At 37.9% G+C, this 26387-nt stretch overlaps 1 protein-coding gene and 1 pseudogene across 2 annotated transcripts in view; both read right to left on the bottom strand.

Annotated features, from left to right (window-relative positions):
• Positions 1-1221: 1221 nt before the first annotated feature.
• Positions 1222-26387, bottom strand: part of SLAIN2 (SLAIN motif family member 2) — an 82085-nt gene continuing 56919 nt past the window's right edge. For both annotated transcript variants that reach the window (XM_054582147.1, XM_054582146.1), the window contains 2 exons: positions 5389-5707; positions 1222-4294 (listed from right to left, as the gene is read on the bottom strand). In XM_054582147.1, the coding sequence (XP_054438122.1) occupies positions 4228-4294; positions 5389-5707 (386 nt within the window). In that variant the 3' untranslated portion in view covers positions 1222-4227. The remainder of the gene's footprint in view (positions 4295-5388; positions 5708-26387) is intronic.
• On the bottom strand, positions 21918-23217 carry LOC129077623 (keratin, type I cytoskeletal 18-like; annotated as a pseudogene).

Raw genomic sequence — 26387 nt, 5'->3', positions numbered from 1 at the left:
GTCAGCACTGTAAGTGAAAAATATTTTCTCATCATAAACAGAAAACTACCCTTCCACTTAGTATTTTATAACCATATTAGGTCAGCATTTAAATATTTATTTCTAGATTGCAGGATCCCTAGGTGAAATGCAGGATCATTTTCACCGTTATATATATTTTTTAAGCAGTGCATCTCTATTACTTTCAAAATCATATTTTTTTTCTTTTTAAAAAATAAACATTAAAGTTACCCAGTGTAGATAAAGAATTGGTTTGAAATTGGCATCGCTGAGCATAGTTTTACCTGAGTTGTATTATGTAAGGTCCATGAATGAAATCTGTTTCGTTTTTAGAACAGTAATCAGAGGACCATTTCATTTGGTCTCCTCAGACTTATGTTTAGGATCATTCAAAATACAAAATACATCAGGGGGTGCTAACTTTGGCTTCATGCTTGGGCGAACACCCTGTTTGCTATCTCCCCCCAAATTAGTTCTTCTAGCGTTTACGCTGTTTTTATACTTCAAAGCTGAACTTAGACACAGCAAATCCTTCGCAAGAATCTCTATGTGGGTTTTCCTGTTGCACTGGCACCTAACAAGTTAACTTCTCATTCATTGATTTACAAGTATTTTGACATTTAATTTTTAAATGGTTCTTAGAAATCTTTACGTTGACTCAGGAGAAAAATTCAAACATGAAGAGTCATTTCTCTTATCCCTCATTATTGAGACAAATTGTAACATGGAGGACAGTAAAAACTTCCAAAAGGAATGTGGGGAACTAATTAAACAGTGTACAGTTCTTGATTTTTTCCCCGTTCATCCATGAGAGAAGATGCACATGATCAACTAAATAAATATCCACATTTGCTTTGAAAATATATTCATTTTCTCTGTTGGAAACTCTTACACAATTGGCATTTACTTGTTTCATGTATGTTAACTCTTTCTAACTAGGTATCAATTTACAGCAGCTGAAAGAGTTCCAGGAACATACCAATTTTCAGTAAACTATAAATTTAGTCTAAGTAATCCACATATGAAATAACCAGGGCAGAGAAAATATAACATGATACATTCCAACTTCATACAGATCAAATATGATTTGGGTTTGCGTGTTTAAAAAAATCAACTAAGAAATGTATTAAAACCAATTGTAGGCAACTAGTGGAAAGTGGCAGGGAGGGTGGGGGGATCTCACCATATCCAGAAATTAATAAAACACTTGAAAAACAAATATAAATTTAATAATAAACATTATGGTCAGGCTGTTTATTAAGGAGGCAACCACACATACAAGTTCGGCTATTAGAAATGTTTGCCAGTCAAACTTCATGTGATCTAAAAGGACCGTGCGTAATGTCAAAAACCGATGCCTGTACATTTGATAAAAAGTTCATTTAAACATACACAGTCTAATCGTCCTCGAGTTATACAAACATCTGGGGACACATGTATTGAATTTCCTTTCAAAAAAACTTTTTTTATAAAAGTGATGTATTGAGATAATAATTTTAAAAAGTATCTGACAATTATGAATGGTCCCAGTTTTACAAAATGTGATTTCCAGGGAATGAAAACTGAAAAGTCAACTCTTCAGAGAGTGTCTTATATTACAAACAAGTTTTGTAGAAAAATGATCCAGCAAATGCTTGAGTTAAGAATATTTATATTTTTTCCAATTCTTTACACTTTTATTAACACACAAAAAAATAACATTCAAACACTGAGAAAATTAAATAACTTTGGAAGCAGAGCTCATATCTTTCTGCTTACATATAAGTGACAATTCTGAGCTGTTGGCACAAAAAAAATAATCAACATTCATAAAACCTTACTACTATATATCAAACATAAGTTAAAATCATAGGCACTAGTTTATCAAATCCACATTTCTCCTGTAAGACTAACCACAGTGAATCCTTGGATTTTCCCAAATAGAAAAATTGGCAATACACAAAGGCTTTCTAGTAAAAAAACAATTTTTCTTTTTAGGAAACTAAAAGCCAATAGTCTGTGGTAGTACAACAGCAGGTAAAATAATACTTTACCCAACTCAGATCCAAATACATTTTTAACATGTGATGAAATATTTTAATTAAAAAAAATAGACATTTTTTTTTCTGATGCAGCTTTTTAAAAATGAAGTTAAATAACCTGAATACTCCTTTTGAAACCGTTAATCTAACTTAAAAATGTAATGGGTGTTTCATAATAGTTAAAATTCGTCTTAATTATTATATTGCAGCATATATATATATATATATATATATATATATATACACACATATATATATATATTTGCAATGTTGCACTGAAGACTGAGACCTATTTTGTTTTGCGTATATGTGGTTTTAAAAAGAGACAGTGGCTAGTTCTTTCTTTTACTTAGATTTTTACATGGGATACCCCCTCACACACCCAAAGCAGATGTTTTCTTGATCTTCTCTGAACATACTTTAGTTCGTCATCATGTGGAATTCTGGTGCCATCCTTTCCTGAACCATCCCCGTCGCCCTCAAGTCCAAGGACAAAGTTCCGTGCCCGCACTGCGCAGTGAAGTGCACTAGCACTGGCAGTGACGGAACGGCTGCCCGCTGGCCAGGCTCCTCAGGGCTCCCCCGGCCTCTGTCACGGTGGAGCAGGGGTCCTGGTTTGAAAGCTTATCGTCCTCTCAACATGTAGACCTCAACGCTCTCCCGAATAGCCAGCTTCCCATTTCTCAATTTCTTTTGCCAACTTACTGAATGTCTTTGACTAACAGGAAATAAACTTATGTTCAGATCTCTAAAATCCTCTAGGTGACTTGATTGCCAATATTTTAGAGCTGCTCAAATTAAATATTTAAAAAATGACCTCTTGTGAAAAAAATGAGAGGCCTGCTATAGAGGACGTTTTAGTCTGGTAATAGCCTAAAAAAAGAAAAAAGAAAACCACACAACAACAAAGTGATTCCCAGGTATACAAACAGGCCATTACAGACCAAGTATTTTAGGGTTAGAGTCACATGTAGTCACATGTACTGGGTTTCATTTGTTACCAAAAATGCAAAAATTGATATAAGGCAGAATCAAAGTCAAAAGGGACAGTATTTTCAAAGGATGTTTTATACAGTTACTCACTTTAAAATGGATCAACTTAGGTAGGATTCAGCAGGCTATTCTCCTACCACATAACAGACTGTTGTGTCATTGAATAGCAACAATACAACTGTCATTACCAGAGAGTTTATAAGTTAAGTGCATAGAATTTTTCTCCCTCTCTCTCACTGTATTGTTTTGTTCCAGGTTGTAAGCACTGAGGTGGTGTTATTTCTATCAAGAATAAAGACGTATACTACTTGCTCTTTCCCATCATGGAAACATGCTAATAAAAACAAGATCTCTTAGTTCTGTAACAGATAACAGCATGTGAAGAAGTTGGCTTCAATAGCAAAGGCTATCTTTCCTGAGCCAGGAGCTATAAAGTTTAGAAAGATTGTACAACTGACATTAAGCCCTTTTGGCAATCAAAACAAACACAGAGAAGTCCGATGTGTCGATGCAACGTGATGGATGCGCGCTGTAACACTATCTGGTGGTGCTGATATGTGAGCTACAGCCAAAACTTAAGAGTAAACAAAATGATATGTTCTTCCCTAATGAATCTGCAAAAATAATTTATAGAACTTTCCCAAATTTAGTTATCATGTTTCAAACCTCTAGCCCCTATCCTCTTTCATCTCAGTCTGGTTTCTTGGAGTACCAGTGAAATACTAGTGAAACATTTTAGATAATTAATCAGAATATTAGTTCTCATTAACACAGATATTTATTGATACCATTTATACAGTAAATTAGGTCGAACGTGAAGTTTTGGATAGCTTGAATTCACCATTTTCTTGTACACAAAGGTACTCTAGTTTACAAATGGGCATTTTCTCTTTGGCATCCATTAGTTGTTTTTTTTTTTCTGCCCAAAAATTGGCCTCTGTCAAATATTTAACAATCAACTTAGTTTCTGTTAAACAAAACTAAAAGTGATTCTATGGAGAGTGATTGTATGATTACCAAACACATCTGATGTTAAATGTCATTAAAGTGCTGATTGATCATCTCTGTCAGTTTGTGCTAATTAAGACAGAGAGGGATGGGATTTTATAAATCCCAAGAGTCTTATGTGAACAGTCTGCATATAAAAGTTGTCTGTTAGCCTGGTGAAGGGTATCCGTGGAGCTGTGGACCTCTGCATTCTTCTCTTTGCTGGTCAGTAACAGCCATCTTTCCAACTGTCATCTTTCATGCTACCATAGGTTTTAGGAGCTGGCAAGGATCTGAAATAAAGCAATTTTATAAAGTGATCTGCCGGGCTTAAATCAAACATTACCATACTATTTCCCACATGGGGTAATTACTTTGTAGGGCACCACAATCCAATGAAGGCTGAGATCAACGCTCTAAACCCAACCACACCACACTCAGTATTTCCACAACTTTCAAGTTTCACTGGGCACCAGGTGGCCTCGCTAACCCCTTGTTGTTAACACAGCTCATGGAGTAAAAAAAGGAAAAGACTATCTCATCTTCACTGACCACATGGATTACCAACCTTATTTACCTCCTTAAATTTCAATATTCTTTTCTGAAAATAGGAGTAACAACAGTACCTGTGCATTTAATGTTACTACAAAAATGAAGATACATGTAAGTTATTTAGCAGAGTGTATAACAAAAAGCTGTTGTACTCTACTATTGAATTCAGAAATGTAGTATGTTTATCTTAGAATAAAAAAGTATGGACAGTTTAAATGCTTATGGGATGAACACATTTTTTACACTCAAATAAATATTTAACATTTAATTTTGACACCTAAATTTACTGATAGTGGTAATCACATTCTTGAAAGGTAGATAGATTACAAGTGCATAGTTACCAACCTGGCTGGGACCAGAATTACCTGAAGATTAAACGAACAAAAACAGCATTCCCACAGATTTTGGTCTTCATACCAGATCAACTCTTTGGCAGTAAACTTTAGGCCTCTATGTTTATATAAATTCCACAGAAGATTCTGAATTGTAGCAAGGTTTGAGAATCAGCTCTTGGGTTATACTCAGCTTTGGTAGCTAGAAATTTTATATCTCACTCCATGGTCCAATATGCCTTTACTATCTGAGATGCTTAATAATGTTAGGTATCAGGGCAAATTTAATCTGAACCAAAGTGACATAACACCCTAAATGTCCCAACTAAGGTTTCTTTTAAAACAATTCAAAAAAATTTTTGAGTCATATTGCACTAAGATTCTAGTGACAACCCAATGAGAACTCTCCATGTTCACTATCAAATGCAAAGATGGGTGAGTGTAAGACCAGCCTACCCACTTTCCTTGCCGAAGAATGCTGCGAAAGGGCATTTACTACTTACCTGCGAACAGGCTGTGCAAGTTTGCTGCGAGGCACTGGTATACCCCCAGCAGAAGGGGCACTGGGTCTGGGCAAGCCGCTTCTCATCACCGTTGTCCCTGCAGGTCTGGTTAGAGTAGTGCTGTTGATATTGCTGGGAGGGTTTGCTGGGACGGTGCTCTGAACCACGGGAGGCCCGGGTGAGGAGGTGGTTTGTGTGAGTTGTGTTGTTTCTTGGCCACCGGGAGAGCCAGAGCCATGGTTACTAAATGCTTTTACTGGTTGTCGGAGAGCCAAAGGAGATGGTGCTGCAGGGGAGCGGAATTTGCCTGGAGAAGGAACTGCAGAATGGCAAAGAAAAGACATTTTCAGTGGAAATTAGGTGTATGTGAAACCACTACTTTATATAAAACCTGATAACTTGGCATCAGTACCCCTGTATTCACGAAAACTCATTCTATAAGAATGCAAGGAATAAAGAATATTTCTGAGTTAATAAAAAAAAAAATGATTGGTATGCTCTAAACAATCAAGTCCTTCTCAAAAAAGGTTGACTAGAATTTAAAATATACTTTCCCTTTAAAGAAACATTCATGTAAACATGTATCAACTATCTGGTGGGTATATCTCCAAGTCCTGTATCACCTACAATGTAATTTAAAATTTAGAAACTAAACATTATTAAAAACAAACAAAAAAGACCCCCAAATTGCTTCTACTGTTGTGCTTCACCAAGCAGGGAAGTTCTAAAATCTCCTGGCATATCAAGAGGTATATGAAGTCACACGATAAAGATGGTACATTTTTCTGAAGTATCAATTCTATTAAGTGGTTAGAACACTTCTATATTAAAACAAATACTGATATATGAAAGAATAAAATACACAACTTGCATTTATTTTTAAGACAAAGTAATTCAAAATAATTTTATTACTGCGGTGGTCCCTTAGCATTAGAAGCTCAGATCTCCTAGGAAGCACATTCACCCTTCCCTGTTTACCCTGTTTCGATAAAGGGTCTCCGAAATGATGTCAGTTTTAGTTTCTTCACATACCTGTGGATGGCTACACATAAAGTAAGTTAAAAAAAGTATTACCTTAACCTGCTTTACCTAACAAAAACCTCTGTGTGTGTGTGGGGGGTGGGGGGCGTGGGTTCACAGAAAGTGGGAGGAAGGAGAGAAATGATCACAGGCAGATAGAAGCCACCCTGTTCTCTCTCAACCTCCTCCATCAGTTTGGGGAGGGTATGAGCGAAGGCAAAGCTTGGGCCAGGGCTTTGGCCCTAAAACTGTAGAAATGGAATATTCTACAAAACTCCACCCTTCTCACTTCTAGTAACCCAGAGGCTACAGATAACGAGCAAGGTCTACCACAGTAGTGAGGAGGAGAAGGAAGAACGGGTGTGTCTGGCCACTGTTTTCATCTGGTGACTGAGAAAAAAAGAGGCACAGGCCTTAGATTCAAAACTCCAAAATAGTGGAAATTCATCTCCTATCATCCTTTCAGTAAGGCTTTTTTGTACACAGCCTCCTCCCTTCCTAGGTGACCTTCCCTGCCCTCTGTCTGACTAGAGCCCCAAATGTCAGCACCCCTGTGCTTGAGATGTACTAGGCCCCAGGACTCAATGTACACAATGATCTCTGCTTAGAGCCCAAAACTCAAAAGCCCTAATTCTCTAATGTGTGCATCAGAATCCTGAGGAACTTAAAAAAAAAAAAAGTACAGAATTCCAGGTACCACCCCCAGAGAATCTAATCTGGAATGGAACTTAAACATTAATTTTAAAGCCATGATAGAAACTTTCTGCCACGATGGCAAAGCTGGGAAGGGGCTTAATCCCCTGCTGTAAACTCCTATGGAACTGGACAGGACATATAAAACAGTTTTCAGATATTGGACAACAGGCAGTACAAGGCTGTGATCCCTGGAAGAAAGAGAACAAATGTGTGCCCTGTGTACTCTTTTTTTTTTTTTTTTTGGTGGGGGCCAACGGGGTGGGGGTCGGGGGGCGTCTGGAGACTCTTTTTGTATTGGAGAGCAAGGAGAAGGATCCCAAGCAGATCAGTTATCTTCCTAAGTTGAGAAGACAAAAATTGGAATTTGAGGGGCAGGGTACTTTAGAGAAGGGAGCTGCTTCAGAAGACCACAATAACTTAGCTTAGGGGCCTGCGTGAAGCTCTGGCCTGAATAGTGAGCTGTGCATGTACTGAGTGAAGCTCAATGAGACTGGGCAAAGAAGGACTACACAGCTTCCAAGGCTCACAGAGGACCAGACAACGTGGGAGCTTCAGCCAGCTAGGGAATCCTTGCTGAACAACAGGGGCAATCAAGAGACACTCCAAAAGAAATAAATAAATAACCGTAGAATAACGCAACTCTAAGTCCACTTTAACAAAAATTAAAAACAAACCTCTAAAGCTAGGGTTAGCAAATTACCAGCCAGGGGCAAGTCAACTGTTTTATAAAACAGTTTTATTAGAACATGGCAACACCTGTGTGTTAATATATATTGTCTATGCCTGCTTTCCAGTTACAAGAGCACAGCTGAGTAGTTACAACAGAGACCAGATAACCCACAATCCTAAAATATTTACTATCCTGCCCTTTAAGAAAATGTTTGCTGATCCCTGCAATACAGGATCAAACTGATCCATAAACAACTGCTTGCCAAAAACTGTCCAACACAATTTGAGAGAAGATAAAATCCAGCACAGAACATGAAACTTCATAAAGTCCACCATCCAATAAAAAATTAGTAGATATATAAAGAAAAAAAATGATAACCAAACCAGGATAACAATTAGTCAGTAGAAACAAACCAAAAAGTTACGGGATGACTAAATTAGCAGGCAAGAACTTTAAGAGAACTGATACATATATGCCTGAGGATACAAAGAAAAATATAAACATAATGACATGAGAAATAAAAACTTTTTTAAAGAAATAGAACTTTTAAAGATGAAAAATTTATAATAGATCCAAAATGCTTAGTTCACTGGATGGGAATTAACAGTTTAGGTGTTGTAGAAGAGGCGCCTGAAGACATAACAATAAGAATTATCCAAACTGAAGCATATAGAGAACAAAAGAGTCAAAAATAAAATGATAAAGCCTCAGTGACCTACAGGTCACTATCATGTGGTCTAACAGAGAGATGGAGGGTATGAGCGGGACAGGAAAGATTTGAAGAAACAATTTTCTTCCAAATTTGATGAAAACTATAAACTCACATAATCCAAGTAGGTAAAAAAACACCCAATCAGGACAAAAAATTAGGGAATACCACACCAAGGAACATCATGATTAAATTTCTGAAACAGTGAAATAAATACAAAACAATCATGACCTGTTACCAAGTTTTCTCTGGTAGAAAACTGAAGATGTCCATTTGGCCCAACTCCTGAGTTGCAGATTTCATGATCCTCATAGAATGACTCTTTTTTTATCTTACATAATTCATCTTCCCCTTTCTATGGGTGACTATAAAAATGTTTTCTCAGTGCCACTCTGTACAGAGTTCCACCTTGGCCTCCCTAGCCAGACCAGTCTCTAACCAGGTTCTTCACCGTCGCCTAGAGACTCACTGGATAACAAGGCTCCACGTCTCTAATTCCTCCAGGCAGTGCCTACGGGTGGGGCCTGGGCTTGCGCCTTCCAGTACCAACTCCAGAAAAGCCATCCTCAGTCCTAGCTTTTACCATAATTGGGAGTCTTTAACCAGGATTTTGTTTGGGTGGGGACACAGGTTTCAGATAGTAAAGTTCAGACAAGGATCCTGAGTTTCAAAGAGTAATTAGCAATAATCTAGGGAGTTGGAGACAGATGGAAATAAGGTTTGATTAGGAGATCTGATAAGCCGTACAGAACGACAATCTGGTAGAGGAAGGATGACCGAGGAGTCCCAGGCTTCCTTCTTAGGATGACTGATGTAAAGAGTATGGTGAAATTAGGCAGATTATGTTGATGACACTGGGTGCGTTTCATTTCTATACGATAGCCTTATAAATATTAGAATAGATGAATAATGTTTTGAATATCTTACTCAAATCTTATCTTAAAAATAAGCTTTGTAAAAAATATCTTTCCCTATGGAAAAACTTATATCATTTTAACTATTAATAGTTATGCCACAGCTCTGACAATTGGTTGGGCATTGTCTGAAAGGTCGCCAGTTTGATTCCTAGTCAGGGCGCATGCCTGGGTTGCCAGCCAGTCCTTGTTTCTCTCATACATCAATGTTCTCTCCTTGTCTTTATCCCTCCTTTCCCCTCTCTCTAAGAATAAACAAACAAAAATAAATAAATAAAATCTTTTAAAAAAAAGTTATGCCATGGAAATGGTTATCTCCTGGAATTTTTAAAAAATGTGAACCTGATTTTTTTTCCACTTGGGAAAATGGAAATAGATGTATTTTTCCCTATTTCTCCCAGTAAGTATAATTTAAAACCTTGGGCATTATGTATAAAACAGACATAAGAAGGCTCTGAAAGACAGAAAAAAAGACCACCTGGGGACCTCGCAACCTTATGGATGACATGGCAATGAATTCCCAAGGGCTTTTTTGGCCTCATGTAGCCTAGATTAGAGCTGAAGAAGCCGGCAGCCTGGAAGGACCATTGGGTATGACAGACCCAGAAAGCTGCTCTCTCTAACCGAAGGACTAGGGAAGAAAACTTGTAGATTTATAACTGTTCTACTCTGGCCAAACACCACAGCAAAAAACTGTGGCCCTACTCACACCCACACCAGCAAAGGCCAGTGGGAAACTCAGACTCTTGTCTTTGTAAGGCTTAACAAGGCACCACAAAACCCTCTCTAGGGAGGGGTCAGAGAAGGCCTGGGGGAGAGTCAGCACTTTTGGGATTGCTTCGTGGAAACAAAACCATCCCCACCACAGCGTGAGAGGAGACAGTGTGGGGAGCTGGAACTCCTATCTCCCCTAGCCAGTCCCTCCCCCTTAGCTGTGAACAGAGACTGAGTAGAGAACCTGGGATTCTATTACCACCCATCAGTAAGGAGATGCCCTACCCCTCATTCACTAAATGCTTGAGTGGTATCAGAGAAAGATATAAAGAAAGGAAGGCTTAAATAAGATCCAGAATATCATAATACAAAAGTGTCCAGATTTCAATGCACAAACAACTCATCATACCAAGAACCAGGATTACCCGAAACTGAATAAAAAAAGATAATCAGTATATGTTAACACCATGACGACAGATGTTAGAATTATCTGACAAAAATTTTAAAGTAGTCATCATAATATTGCTTAAATGACTAACTGCAAACACTTAAAAAAAAAGTCTCAGCAAAAAATAGAAGACATAAAAAAGCATGAAATGAAAATTTTAAAATAGAAAAATATATTAACCAAAATAAAAAACCTAATGGACAGGCTCAATGGCAAAATGGAGAAAACAGAGGAAACAATCACAGATTCTTTCTGGAAGATAGAACAAAAGAAATTACCCAATTTGAACAGCAAGAAAATGACTGAAGCCCTCGCTGGCGTGGCTCAGTGGATTGAGCGTCAGCCTGAGAACTCAAAGTCACTGGTTGGATTCCAATAAGCGCACGTGCCTGGGTTGTGGGCCAGGTCCCCAGCTGGGAATGTGCAAGAGGCAACCAATCACTATTTCTCTTACTCATTGATGTTTCTCTCTTTCTCTCTCCCTTCCCCTCTCTCTGAAAAGAGAGAGAGAGAGAGAGAGAGAGGGGGAGGGAGGGAGGAAGGAAGGAAGGAAGGAAGGAAGGAAGGAAGGAAGGAGGGAAGGAAGCGGGGAGGGAGGGAAAAGAAAATAGAAAGGAAAAGAAAAGAAAAAAATGAACAGAAAACAAACGAAAAAGAGTTTCAGGAAATATAACAAAAGACTTAATATTTACATATCATCAGAGCCCTGGGGGGAAAGGAGACAGTGAAAGAGGATAAAAAGTATGCTGAAAAGTAATGACAAAATTTCCCACTTGTGGCAAAGGACAGAAATCGACAGATTCAAAAGCTTAGAAAACCTTAAAAAGATAAATTCAAAGAAATCCATGTCAAACGACATCACAGTAAAACTTCTGAAAACTAAAAACAAGAAATCAGAGAGAGAAATAACATCTAATCTACAGGGGAAAAAGAATTCTAACTACAGTGGAGTTTTCATCATAACCCATAAAGGAGAGAAGAAATAGGCACAATATTTTTCAAGAGCCAAAAGAAAAGAAATGTCAACCCAGAATTCTAGACCCGAGAAGATATCCTTTAAGAATTAAGGGAACCCTGACCAGTGTGGTTCATTTGGTTGGAGCATCATCCTGTGCACCAAAAGGTGTGGATTTGATTCCTGTTCAGGGCACATGCCTAGGTTGTGGGTTCAATCCCTGGTCGGGATGCATATGGGAAGCAACCAATTGATGTTTCTATCTCACATGGATGTTTTTTTTCCCCTCTCTCTCTTCTTCCTTGCTTTCTAAAAATCAATAGACATATCCTTGAGCAAGGACTAAAAGAAAAAAAAGAATTAAGGGAAAATCAAGATGTTGTCAGACAAAAGAAAACCAAGGGAATTTGTGGCCAATAGACCCACCCCCAAAGAATGGCTAATGAAGTCCTCTAAACAGAAAGAAAAATGGTTAAAAGAAACCTTGGAATATCAGAAAGGAAGAAAGAATAGGATAAGGAAAACTATGGGCAAATACAATTAGGTTTTCTTCTTGAGTTTTTTCAAAATTCTATGCAAAGGTTGAATAAAAAATTATAACACTGATATGGTTGGAATTGTATGTAGAGAAAATATCTAAGACAATTATAAGTGAAGCAAGGTAAAGGGACATAAAAGAAGGTAAGATTTATACACTTGACTTAAACTGGTAAAATGATGACATCGTAGACTATAATATGTATATATACATACATGATAAGTTATATATATAGTGTAATGTAATACAACCACTACAATAACTATGCAAATATATACACTCAAAGACACTGTAGATAAGTCAAAATGAATTCAAAAGAATGTTCAAATAACCCATGGGAAGGCAGGAATTAAAAAATGGAGAAACAGAAAAAACAAACAGAAAACAACAAATAACATAATGGACCTAAGCATATCAATAATCACATAAAATGTACATGGTCTACCTACATCAGTTATAAGACAGAGATTTGGCAGAGTGCATTAATAAACATAACCTAACTTTATGCTGTCTACAAGAAACTCACTTCAAATATAACAGTATAGGGAAGTTGAAAGTAAAAGGATGAAAAAATATATATCATGCAAACAATACTAAAGGAAAACACCAGTGGCTATATTAATAGCAGATAATTAAAAAGAAAATTATCAGGGACAAAATGAGATAATATATAATCTTAAGAGGGTCAAACTGCCAACAAGATATGACAATCCTACATGTGTATGTATGTAAAATATATGGAGGAGAAACAGTACTGAAAGGAAAAATGAACGAATCCACAATTACAGTTGAGACTTCAATATCCCCCTTTTAACAACTGATAAAACTAGACAGAAAATCAGCTAGGACATGGAAGAACTCAACATCATCAGCCTCAGGATTAAAATTGACATTTATAGAACAGTCCACTCAACAACAGCAGAATAAACATTCTTTTCAAGTGCCTACAGAATATATAACAAGACAGACTGTATCCTAGGCCATAAAGCCAACCTCTACAATTTAAAAAGAACTGAAAATATAAAGAATACTTTCTCTGATCATAATACAATCAAACTACAAGTCAATCAACTAAAATAAGAAAATCACAAAATACATGAACCTAAATAAAAATTAAAATACAAAATATCAAAGTGTGTGCATCATAATTAGGAAGAAAAAGAGTCTTAATAAATTCCTACTTCAAAAACTCAGAAAAAGTGGAGCAAAAATAAACTCAAGCCCTCGCTGGCGTGGCTCAGTGGATTGAGCGCCAACCTGTGAACTGAAGGGTCACTGGTTCGATTCCCCAGTCAGGGCACATGGCTGGGTTGCAGGCCAGGTCCTTGGCTGTGGGTGTGCGAGAGGCAACTGACTGATGTATCTCTTGCACATCAGTGTTTCTCTCTCTCTCCTTGTCCCTCCCTTCCCCTCTCTCTCTAAAAATAAATAAATAAATCTTAAAAAAAACACACACACACACACAAAAACCTCAAACGAGAAGAAAGTAATAATAAAGAACAGAAATCAATAAAATTGAATATATTGGGATGGCCAAAAAGTCTGTTTTCTGTAAGATAAAAGACACATTTTTCATTTTCACCAATGACTTCATTGATTTGGATATTTTGAGTATGTTTGCTATCTCTCATGTGGTATAACGCTGATTCCTCTCAATTAATGCCTTGATTTGATAACTATCAACTTCAACTGGTCTACCCGACTGTGAAGCATCATCCAGTAAGAAATCTCCAGCACAAAACCTCGCAAACCACTTTTGACAAGTTCGATCCATCACAGCACCTTCTCCATACACCACACAAATCTTATTTTATGTTTCAGTTGCATTTTTACCTTTCTTGAAATAGTAAAGCATGATATGCCAAAATGTTGTGTATTTTTCTCCTATCTTCAATATTAAAATGGCTACGCAAAAATTCAACAATTTTGGTAAGTTTTTTAAATGCATGCTGATACGATAGTTGTCACAATACAATCTAAGAAAATTGTTTCAAATGAAGTTAAAGACAACTAAGAGCTACTAGAGGCATCTTACGGAAAATAAACTTTTTGGCCAACCTAATAGAAAAATAAAGAACAAAAAATCTGCCATACAAAGAGCTGGTTCTTTCAAAAGGGCAATAAAATTGACAAGCCTGACAAAGAAGAAAAAAACAGATTACCAATATCAGTAATGAAGTGGGATATCACTACGGACACCAAAGACATGAAAAGGACTATAAAGGAGGACTATGAACATTTCTACAGACACTAATTTGACAACATCGATGAGATAAACCAATTCATCAAATTGCACACACAAGAATTCATCTGATGTGTAATAGATAGTTGAATGGCCAAATAATTATTAAGAAAATTGCTTTTATAATTCAACCCCCTTCCCCCAAATACTCCCTCTAGGCCTAGGTGGTTTCACTGGGAAATTCTGTCAAATTTTCAAAGAAGAATTAACCCCAATTCTATATACTCTCCCCCAGGAAATAGAAGAGAAGGAAATACCTTTCAATTCATTTTATAAAGCTGGTACTATCCTGTTATCAAAACCAGAAAAAGACAGTATCAAAAAACTATAGACCAATATCCCTCATGAATGTAGACATAAAATTCCTTAACAAAATATTAGAAAATAGAACTAAGTGATATATAAAAAAATTATACACTATGATTGAGTGGGTTTTATTCCAGGATGTAAAGTTGATTCAATATTTGAAAATCAATGTAATCCATCACAAAGTGGGCAAAAGAAAAATCACTTGATCATATTTATTGATGTAAAAAAAAACTCTGACAATATTCAACACATTCATGATAAAAATTCTCAGAAAAATAGGAATCTGGGAAACTTCAGTTCAATAAAGAGCAGCTACAAAAAAAATCTACAAGGTAACCTTATATCCAATGATAAATAAAGGATTCCTTTCTAAAATTCAGAAGAAGGCAATGATATATGCTCTCTCCACTCTTATTCAACATACTGCTGGCAGTTCCAGAGAATAAACAAAAACAGGAAATAAAAGGCATATAGATTAGGAAGAAACTGTCTCCATAATTATTTACATTAAAAAATCCCACGGAATCTATGAAAAAATAACTTCTAGAAATATTCAGTTCAACAAAGTTACAAGATGGAAGATTAATATTTAAAAATGGAATGTTTATATATAACAGCAGTAAATGTACAAAAATCAAAATAAAAATGTAATGCCATTGGCATTGCTCCCCAAAAAGAGAAAAGAAGTATGTTGATGTAAACTTAATAAAAACACGTCTCAGCAAATATCAAAGGTTAAGGGGCAAGGATGAAAGGAGTAATGTGTGTGTAAACTGTTGGTAAATAAAAGGAGAAATATTTATTATAATTTATTACGCAAATTGTAAAGCACATCACTGCCACGCCTCTGTTCTCTAAGGACGATGGGTCCTTTCAGCCTGCTGCAGATGACTTCTCTGGAAAGATACTCACAGTGTCACTCAGGATAGTCTCCTAGGCTGCCCTTATAAATTAACTAAAATATACAGTAAAGTAAATTAGGTTCTATTGCCAAAATTAATTATGACACTAGGTTATAATTTCTCTTTACTCTTTTTCGATATCAAGAATTACACTTGAATCGAAGCACAAAGTATTATCTGCTCTGAGCAAAAATTAGAACTCTATTTATAAAACGGACATATGACTGAGAATGCTAACCTTGGTGTCTAAATTCAGTCATCTCTAAAGTACAAGGGTGGGTGAAATGAGGATTTATATTTTTAAAATATTCATTTTTGTGTTTTAATAAGCATTTTAAAAATCATAAGTTTGTTTTCTAATTAAGCTTTAGATAATTTATCAGGCACTTAAAACAACTCTGAAATGGAGAAGCTGAGAAGATTATATACTGTTTTTAGCTTGACATTCACTAAATATAAAATGCTTTATACTTATATTCTATGTCTCTAATACAAAAATTAGACACTCCAAGTGCTTGTCTTCACATTGATATGTCCACCACACTATAAATTTTGTAATTTTAAAAAATATGTAAATAGCTAGTAAATATATGTTTGCAATAAAAATACATATGCTGAACACAGGCCACAATGACTAATGGGGAGAATAACATTAAAATACATATGCCTTTCAATTATTTAGCAAATAAAGAATAAGTACAAAAATACCTTCTTGTCAACTATTCCATACTATGGTACATCATCCCAGTTAGTCAATGGTCTATTCATCATCAATGATAACAACAGATTACTGACATAATGACTTAAAAATAAGTTCTGGTTATGAAAGACCACAGGGAGGAAGTAAATAAGATTCTCAGGGGGAAGCAAAGTTAAAAATAAATCTCCGTTAAAAGAGTTACTAGTGACTATTTATTTCAATCTTTATTCTGTACAGAAAAGGAAAATTGCCACAATCAGAGGTCAATTGAGCAAATAGCCAGGGAAGTCAGGACTTGAACCCAGGCCTCCTGATTCCCAGATTGGTATTCTTACTGAAAACCAAGAGAACACCTCTGGAAGTAGATAGAAATTAAAATGTTATTTTTACCATTTTAATTTTCAACTAGACTCAGAAAGTTTACTTGTGAGGCTACTTCCTAGGTATGACACCAAGGCATATTAAATTTGTTAAAGCTGACAAGTAATTATAAAAAAAAAAAATAAGGCACAGAAGCCTTTGATTTCTTCTTCCATTAGTGTACATGACTTGCCACTATGTTTGTAAGCATACAGTTTTTTTCAAAGATTTTATTTATTTATTTATTTATTTATTTATAGAGGGAGGGAGGGAGAAAGGGAGGGAGAAAGAGAGGGAGAGAAACATAAATGTTTGGTTGCCTCTCGAGTGTCCTCCACTGGGGACCTGGCCCGCAAGCCAGGCATGTGCCCTGACTGGAAATCGAACTGGTGACCCTTTACTTCACAGTCCGGTGATCAATCCACTAAGCCTCACCAGCCAGGGCAGCACACAGTTATCAAAAGAAAATTTATTAAATACAAGAGGCAGAAGAAACCCTTGGGAATGGATTTCACTAGCTTTTCTTCCACACATACAAAAAGACTGATAGAAATTAATACATAAACTACCAGAAAACATCTGCAGAATTAGCAGCATTATTCACAATATGCAAAAAATGGAAACATCTCGAATGTCCACCAATTGACGAACAGACAAATAAAATCTACATCATACAATGGAGCATTATTTTTCAATAAAAAGGAACAAAGTATTAGTATATGTTACAATAATGATAAACTTTGGAAACATGCTAAGGTAAAGCAGCCAATATTGTATGATTCCATTTACATGAAATACATAGTGACAAAGATTAGTGGTGATCGGGGGCTGAAATAAGTGGGGAAAGGGAGAGGCTACAAATGGGTACAGTGATTTTTATGGGGATGATGAACTCTCTAACATCAGACAGTGGTAACTGTTGCTAAACTCTGTAAATATTATAAAACCACTGACTTGTACACTTTAAAAGGATAAATTTTAAAGGTGGGAGAGGGGGTAAAAAAAGAATGAAAAACACCATTTGTGACAGTGTAGATGGACCTAGTGGGTATTATGCTAACTGAAATAAGTCAGAGAAAGAAACCCATCATATGATTTCCTTATATGTGGAATCTAAAGAAAATAAATGAACAAACAAAACTGAAACACACTCATCTATAGATACAGAGAACGGGCCGATGGTTGCCAGAGGGGAGGGGGCTGGGGGACTGGATGGCAAAGGTGAAGGGATTGAGAAGGACAGACTGGTAGTTGCAGAACAGTCACGGGATGTAAAGTACAGCACAGGGACTACAGTCATAATATAATTACTACGTATGATACCAGCTGGGTACTGGAGATACTGGGGGTCACACTTTGTGTATATGACTGCCTAACCCTATGTTGTATATTTGAAACTAATACGAAATAATACTGAATGTAAACTTTAATTTAAAAATAAAAAAATAGGTTTCTGGTCAAGATGGTGACGTAGGCAGATATGGCTTGCCTCTGCACAACCACATCAAAATTACAACTAGAATACAGAACCACCATCACTCAGAACCAACAGAAGTCAAGTTGAATGGAAGAATAACGACTACAGAATTAAAGAAATCATACCCATCCAGGCTGGTGGGAGGGGTGTAGACATGGTGGAAAAGGCTGGTCTCTCACCCATGTGTGGTGGATAAAAATTTGGGAGGGATATCTCAGGAGTAAGCAGGCTCAGCCCCACACCAGGTCCCCCAGCCCAGGGTTCCAGTGCCAGGAATTTAAGTCCCTACAACTTCTGGCTGCAAAAATCAGCGGGGATTGAATTGGTGGAAGAAACTGCTGGAGCCACAAGCAGTTACTCTTAAAGAACCCACATACAGACTCACCTACTCAGACTTAACTCTTTCTGAACTCCCCTGCTGGCGTGGCAGCTTGAAGGGCACCATTGTCGTACTGGGAAAGACCCAAGTGTCCGGCATCGGGGCGAGCAGAGGACATTGTCCCTTTCTGAGCTTTCCCTAGCACAGCCATGAAGCTGGCAGGCTGGTGCCATATGTGAGCCTCCATCAACCTGGCTAACACTGTTTGACCTGCCTTGGACTCCACCCCACCCACTTATGGGCCCACCCATGCTGCTTTTTCCTATGAAAGGCTGCTTCACAACTTCCTAAATCCTATCAAACAAGAAACAGCTGGCCTCAGTGACCTGGAAGCAGCCAGTTTAGTTTCACAGCTTGGCTTTGCCTGGGGATCTCCCACCCCAGTACAAGCAGCAGCCATCTCAGATTGCTTTATAACTCAGGAAGGATGCCCTGGGCAAACCACAGCCCAGGGCTGACCTTGGCCTGCACCAGCTGGGAAACCCCAGGGCCAGCAAACCTAGTGGGCAGCTACAGACCACATTGGAGCACTGCCACCCTGCCTTGCACAGCTGATCCTTCATGGAGGGCTGAGGTTGGTGGTTAAGTGGTCACAGCCAATCCTTGCAGCTGATTGGCCTGGGCAATCCCACCCATTGATCTGCCAACAGCAACCAAGGCTCAACTACAAGAAGAGAGTGTACTCAACCCACACAAAGGGTGCACTTAGAGTACCCAGCTTGGGTGATAGGGGAGGCTGTGCCACTGGACCCTACAGGACACCTACCACATTAGGCCACACTACCAAGACACAAACTCAAAACAGCTCTACCTAATACATAGAAACAAACACAGCAAGGCTGCCAAAATGAGGAGACAAAGAAACATGGCCCAAATGAAAGAACAGATCAAAACTCCAGAAAAAGAGCTAAATGAAATGGAGATAAACAATCTATCAGATGCAGAGTTCAAAACACTGTTATAAGGATGCTCAAGGAACTTAGTGAGGACCTCAGCAACATAAAAAAGACCTAGTCAGAAACTAAGTATTCGTTAATTGAAATAAAGAACAATTTACAGGGAAACAACAGTAGAGTGGATGAACCTGAAAATGAAATCAATGATCGGGAACGTAAGGAAGCAAAAAGCCACCAATCAGAACAAGAAGAAAAAATTTTAAAAAAATGAGGGTAGTATAAGCAGTCTCTGGGACAACTTCAAGAAGTCCAACATTTGCATCATAAAGGTGCCAGAAGGAGAAAAGAAAGTAAAAAATTGGAAATCCATCTGAAAAAATAATGAAAGAAAAATTCCCTAATTTGGCAAGGGAAATAGACATGCAGGGCCAGGGAGCACAGATAGTCCCAATCAAGTTGGACCCAAAAAGGACCACACCAAGACACATAATTAAAACGCCAAGGGTTAAAGATAAAGAGAAAATCTTACAAGCAGCAAGAGAAAAGCAGAGAGTTATCAAGAAAGGAGTTGCCATAAGACTGTCAGCTGATTTCTCAAAGGAAACTTTGCAGGCAAAATGGGAATGGCAAGAAGTATTCACAGTGATGAAAAGCAAGGACCTACATCCAAGATTACTTTATCCAGCAAAGCTGTCATTTAGAATGGAAGGGCAGGTGAAGTGCTTCCCAGACAAGGTAAAGCTAAAGGAGTTCATCGTTACCAAGCCATTATTACATGAAATGTTAAAAAGACTTATTTAATAAAAAGGTCAAAACTATGAGCATTAAAAGACAACAAACTCACAACTATCAACAACTAAATCTAAAAAATAAAAACAAAAAAACAAACTAACCAAACAACCAGAACAGGAACAGAATCATAGGTATGGCGATCATTTTGAGGGTTATCAGCAAGGAGAGGGAAGGGGAGAAGGGAAAATGGTGCAGGGATCAAGCAGCATAATTGGTAGGAACAAAATAGACAGGGGGAGGTTAAGGATAGTATAGGAAAGAGAGAAGCCAAAGAACTTACACTCACGACCCATGGACCTAAACAAAGGGGGGTGGCGTGTGTTGCTGGAGGAAAGGGAGTAGGAGGCAAAGGGGGGCAAAGTGAAAAAAAAAATTGGTACACCTCTAACAGCATAATCAATAAAAATATACTTAAAAATAAAAAATAAAATAAAAGTAGGGGAAGGAAATAAAGGCAAGAAATCTCAAAATAAGCAGCCACATTTTTAAATAGTTCCCCAGAACAATAGGAGAGACAGCTCTAGAGCCATAAATTACAAAATCTTAAATCAAGCTTTCTAAATGTCTGGAGAAACAAATTACACAGCAAAATGAGCAACAGAAAAGGATGGAGGCCAAATATCACATAATGTTATTGTGAGAAAACAGAAAGAAACAAAATAACACTTTGTAGGAGGAGGTCATCAAGAACATGTTACTGCCAGTTAATCTGAGCAAATGGAAGCTCCTTACCCTACCCTTGTCCTTGGAATGTACACTCCTTTTGCCTTCCCCGCTCCCAGAACCTGCTTCAAGGATACAGCCTTCAGACAGAAATGTGGGTACATGACTCAACCCAGTTAAGGCTTCCTGTGTATGTGACTGAGCTAAGTTAAGGCCTCTATGCAAACTTTTAAGATCTGGCAGGCAGGTGTGGGTATCTACTTGTTTTGCAGCTACTGGAGACCAGCTTCATATGTAAGTTCCCTTGCTTATCAAACCTGCAACCTACCAATCTGCAGTGGTCTGCCTCTTTCTTCAGTCTCCCTGGCCTCCACATAAGGGATCCAATTTCAGATTACATCTGGAAAGCTCACACAAGGTTGTAAACCAAACATTCGTCTATTAATGATGGAACCTTGCCAGAAATCATGCCTACCATGCCCAAACACTAAAAAAAGTAGAAATGCAAACTGACTATTTCAAATTCTTAAAACATTTAAGAAAATTATATAAGAGATAAAAGAACATTATAAATCAGGATGGAAAACACTAAAAAAACTGAGGGAAAGGAACACAGAAAAGAAGTAGGCATAAAATAATTTCAAAATAAAGTCTAAGGCAGAAGGAACATGAGCCACCATCATAATAGATTATACTTCAACAGAAACAGATAATGAAAAGAAACTTACAGAACAGGAATAAAGTTAAGAAAGATGAAAAGGATTAAAGGGAAGGCAACAGATACAGAAGCTAGGTTAAGAATAGATAAAGAACAACAGGAATCCCCACAAAACAGAAAACCAAAGCAAGAGAACAGTAAAAACAACAATTCAAAAAAACTTGTCTGAAATTTAAAAATATTTGTAACTCCAAACTAAAGAACACATCACATATCTGGGGAAATACACTCAGAATGGCTAACACTAAAACATATATATATTTTATATATAATATATATAATATAATATATATATATATTTCTATATCTATAGAGATATATCTAGAGAGAGAGAGAGAGAGAGAGAGAGAGATTTTTTTTTTTTAATGAACTCTGAACTTTTTATTGGCCTCCTGCCCTGCCAAAGGATGCCCCACTTCTGTTGCCTTTAATGCCTCAAAACTTTGGTGTCATTGACTTCAGACACCACTTTGCTGGGTCATGGTCTTTTGGATGGTTTGTAAGGAGTGGCTCTTGTCCAGGGCCTCAACAAGATCAAAGCCCTCCCTTTCTTACAGTAGGTGGCAATCTGGGCCTCCAGCTTGACCTCGATGTTCAGCAGGGCCTCATACTCCTGGCCCTGGTGCTGTCCGTCTGCCCGGGTCTGGGCCAGCTCTGACTCCAGGTGCAGCAGGATCCCATGAGCTGTTCCATATACTGGGCATAGCGCGTTTCCACCTCCCTCAAGCTGTTCTCCAAACTGGCCTTTAGATTTCTCATTGAGTCCAGGTCAGTCTCCAAGGACTGGACCGTACGTCTCAGCTCCACAAGTGTCATCTCAGCAGCTCCTACCTCAGCGGTCTGTGAGGAGACCACTGTGGTACTCTCTTTAATCTGATGGGACTAGTACTCGTCTAGCTCCTCTCAGTTCTTCCGAGCCAGCTCATCATACTGGGCCTGGATGTCCGCCATGATTTTGCTGAGGTCTTGAGATTTGGGGGCCTCCAACTCCATGGTCAACCCAGAGCTGGCAAACTGGTTTTGTACACCATTTACTTCCTCCTTGTGGTTCTTCTTCATGAAGAGCAGCTCCCCCTTGAGAACCTCAATCTCTGTCTCCTGCTGTAGCCGAGTGATATTGGTGTCATCAATGACCTTTCAGAGCCCACTGATGTCATTCTCCAAAGACTGGCGGTTGGCCAGCTCCGTCTCATACTTGACTCTGAAGTCATCAGCAGCAAGATGGAAACTGTCAATCTCCAGAATGATGTGGACATTGTCCATAGAATTTGCAAAGATCTGAGCCTTCAGGTCCAAGATGGTCTTGAAATACTGTCCCCAGTCTCTGACCTTGGGTCCCTTCTTCTCTAGGTGCTCCCAGATTTTGCTCTCCAGTCTCCAATTACCAGCCTCCAGGCTTCTCACCCTTTCCAGGTAGGAGGCCAGGTTGTCATTCAGGCATTGCACAGTCTCCTTCTCACTCTGGATGCTGGCTATGCTTGCCAGACTCCCAGAACCCCAGCTGCCCCACATGCTGGTGGAGAGCTGGGAGCCCGAGTCCCCCACGCCTGCACAGAAGCCAGATGCGCTGCTGGCTGGCCAGACCTGGTGGGTGGGCGACTGCACCAATCCAAGGGTCTGGTAGTTTGTCGAGTGGCTGGAACGTGTGCTGAAGCTCATGGGGGAAGGCAAGAAGCCAAGACTCAGGTTGAAGCTGCCTAAAATATATTCTTATAAATTATTAAATATTAAAGGAAAAGAAAACATCCTTTGGACATCCAGAAAAAAACGCCAAATGACTGTAACAGAAACAGTTCTTTATTCCTGAAAAATATGCAGTAGTATATTTAAGATACTAAAGGAAAGAAAATGTGAGCCAAAGATTTGATATCTAGATAATGACTTTCAAAAATAAAAACAGCAGACAGGCTGTCATCGACACGTAAAAACTGAGAAAATGGATACTGTTCCCTTAACTCCTTCCTGGGTAATCTACTTAGACAGTGAGCTTCAAACACAGACAATGAACATGACTGGTGGTAAGCATTTGATTGTGGAGCTAACCCCTATGTTCACAACAGCATTGTTTACAATAGCTAAGATCTGGAAACAGCCTAAGTGCCTGTCAATAGATGGGTGGATAAAAAAGCTGTGGTACATGTACACAATGGAATACTACTCAGCAGTAAAAAAACATGAACTCTTACCTTGTGTGACAACAGGGATGGACCTGGAGACTATTATGCTACATAAAATAAGCCAGTCAGTGAAAGACAAATACCATACAATCTCACTTATAATGTGGAATCTAATGAACAAAACAAACAAACGAGCAAGAGAATCAGAGGCTTAGAAACATGGAACAGACGGACAGCTGTCCGAGGGGGAGGGGGAGTGAAGACTGGATGAAAGAAGGGGAAGGATTAGCCAAAGAGCATATACGCATAACCCCTGGACATGGGCAATGGTGTAGGAGCAGCCCGGGGGCGGGGGGATGTTGGTGGAGAGGGGCAAAGTGGGGAAAACTGGGACAGCCGTAATCACATACACAATAAAATACAATAAAAAAACCTAAGCTAAAACATTAAAAAAAATGTAGAGCGAAGACTGAGTCATATAAAGAAAATTATGCAACAGGTATTTAATCTGATAATGTAGATATAGCATCACTGTAAAACAGAAGGAGCAAGCATATGCAAAAATTTTATGAACTGTTTTTGGTAATCCTGTTGTCTGGTTTTTATGCTAATGTTACCCCTAGAAGATTTTGCATGTAATGTGGGATAAAACAATCCCACATTACATTACAAATGTGGGATAAATGTTATTCTAATACTCTTTACTAAGAGATAGGATTCCCAGAGCTGGATAAAGGAGATAAAGATATAAGTTAAAAAAGGTTAAGTAATAACCCTCAAGCCCTTGAGTCTGAATAGGGAGTATCAGCATGAACTCATTAAGACATTTGATCTTAAACACAAATCTACACACATATTTATGAGCTGTAGTAACTGAAAAGACCTGTAGAAACAGTGACCAGCTCAGTAGCAATAAACATGGCTAAAACCTGAAATTATGGCTTTGAAATACCATTTACTACCAAAAAAGCAAAGACTTTTGGAGAAATGACTAAATCTAGATGTATGGTAAAAAATGTACAAGATGAGCATATCTTGTACCAGTTAGCAAGAGGCTATCAAAGACTACTAGGGTTGTGTCAAAAAGACTGGAAAGCAACTTGAAGCTTTAATCAAAGTTGAAAAAAGCACCCAGAATGGATTGAAATACATACAAAAAGCTTAAATCTGTAAGTTCATAATAATGATATATATTTAAGAAAAATATCAGCCATCTTTGGAGGATGGCAGCTTGCCAACATTTTATCTTATAAACTAGTAAATAAAAGGAAAGAACAAGTGTTTATTCTGAATTTCCTAATGAAACTGTGCCACTGGGTGACCTAAGAATAAGGAAAAGTTTCTCTTCATACAGTATTATGACAAACTAAAAAAAAGGAACGTCAGAATTGAAATGACCCAATTCTGCAACACAGTAGGTCTGCCATGATGCCTGTTTGGCTTTTAGAGGCTTCAGTTACCCAAAGTCCTAACAAATTTGATGGCAGATTCTAGTAATAATGTTAAAAGGAAAATTACAGAGATAAACAATTTATGAGTTTTAAGAAGCGTGCTCCTCTGGGCAGCACGGTGAAATCTCACGCTGTCCTGCTCTGCCCCACATGGGACATGAATCATCCATTTGTCCGGTGTATCCATGCTCTCTCTGTGTGCTACCCACCTGTTATTTATTTAATGGTGTTGGTTATCTGATCAGTTATCCAAGAGAGACAGACCACATTCACATAACTTTTATTAAGGTATATTGTTACAATTATTCCATTTTATTAGTTATTGTTGTTAATCCACTGTGCCTAATTTATAAATTAAACTTTATCACTGGTATGTATGTATAGGAAAAAACACAGTAGTGTATATATAGGGTTTGGTAAAATCCAATGTTTCAGGCATCCACTGTGGGTCTCGAACCATATCCCTCGCAGGTAAGGGGGCACTACTGTACTTACTGAAGTAGGTCTATAGGTATTAAGCATCAATGACTGCTAACGTCACAACAAACAGCCAATGCCATTTCATGCACTTTAGCTGAAGCAGTGGCACCACCTATGAATTAGTCTGGCCAAAAATAACAAAACTGAATCTAATTAAGCATCTAAAGCCAACTACCAATTATAGGAAACACATACAAAGGAACCTCCTAAATGACACCATGGAAAAGGTATCAGCAAAATCCAGTTTGTGAGAACATCTACAGGACAAGTGATCTGGTGACTTCTTTAAACAAATAATGAGGAGGAATTAAAGAGTCTTAACTACATTAAGTCTCAACCACAAATTAAGAGAAACTTAAAAAGACGTGTATCAGATGAGGTGAAATTAGTTTTAGTTTTATTACTTGGATGATAAAAATCATACAGAGAAGTGAGGAAGTGGCTGCTATAAAAATTCAGAAGACTGTCTGCTCTTGAGAGAGGAGGTTAGGAGGGGACCCTGTTTGGGAGCGGACAGGTAGACAGTTTTTGAGGTAGCAAGTCCAGTCTCTTGATATGGATGGTGGTTACAAGGAGGTTGCCTTATAAGAGTTCATTAAGCTCTCTATGTGTTATATGGTGTTCTGATTTTGTGTTATATTTTAAAATAAAGAAGCTTAAAACACAGATTTATAAATTATAAATCCTTTTTAAATTTATTAATCCTTAAATTCTTACATAAATGCACTAGAGTGTCTGAAAGACCAAGTCAAAAAGTTCTACAATCTCAGGATGGGGAAAGAAATACTTTAACAAGGTTAATGTATAAGGTGAGGGAGAACTAGAGAGGATATAAAGAGCTGTAGTTTT

The sequence above is a fragment of the Pteronotus mesoamericanus genome, unplaced genomic scaffold (assembly GCF_021234165.1).
Source record: "Pteronotus mesoamericanus isolate MK-2021 breed Mesoamerican mustached bat unplaced genomic scaffold, CSHL_Meso_final contig_68, whole genome shotgun sequence".
Lineage (NCBI taxonomy): Eukaryota > Metazoa > Chordata > Mammalia > Chiroptera > Mormoopidae > Pteronotus > Pteronotus mesoamericanus.
This window is presented reverse-complemented; position numbering and strand designations above follow the sequence as displayed.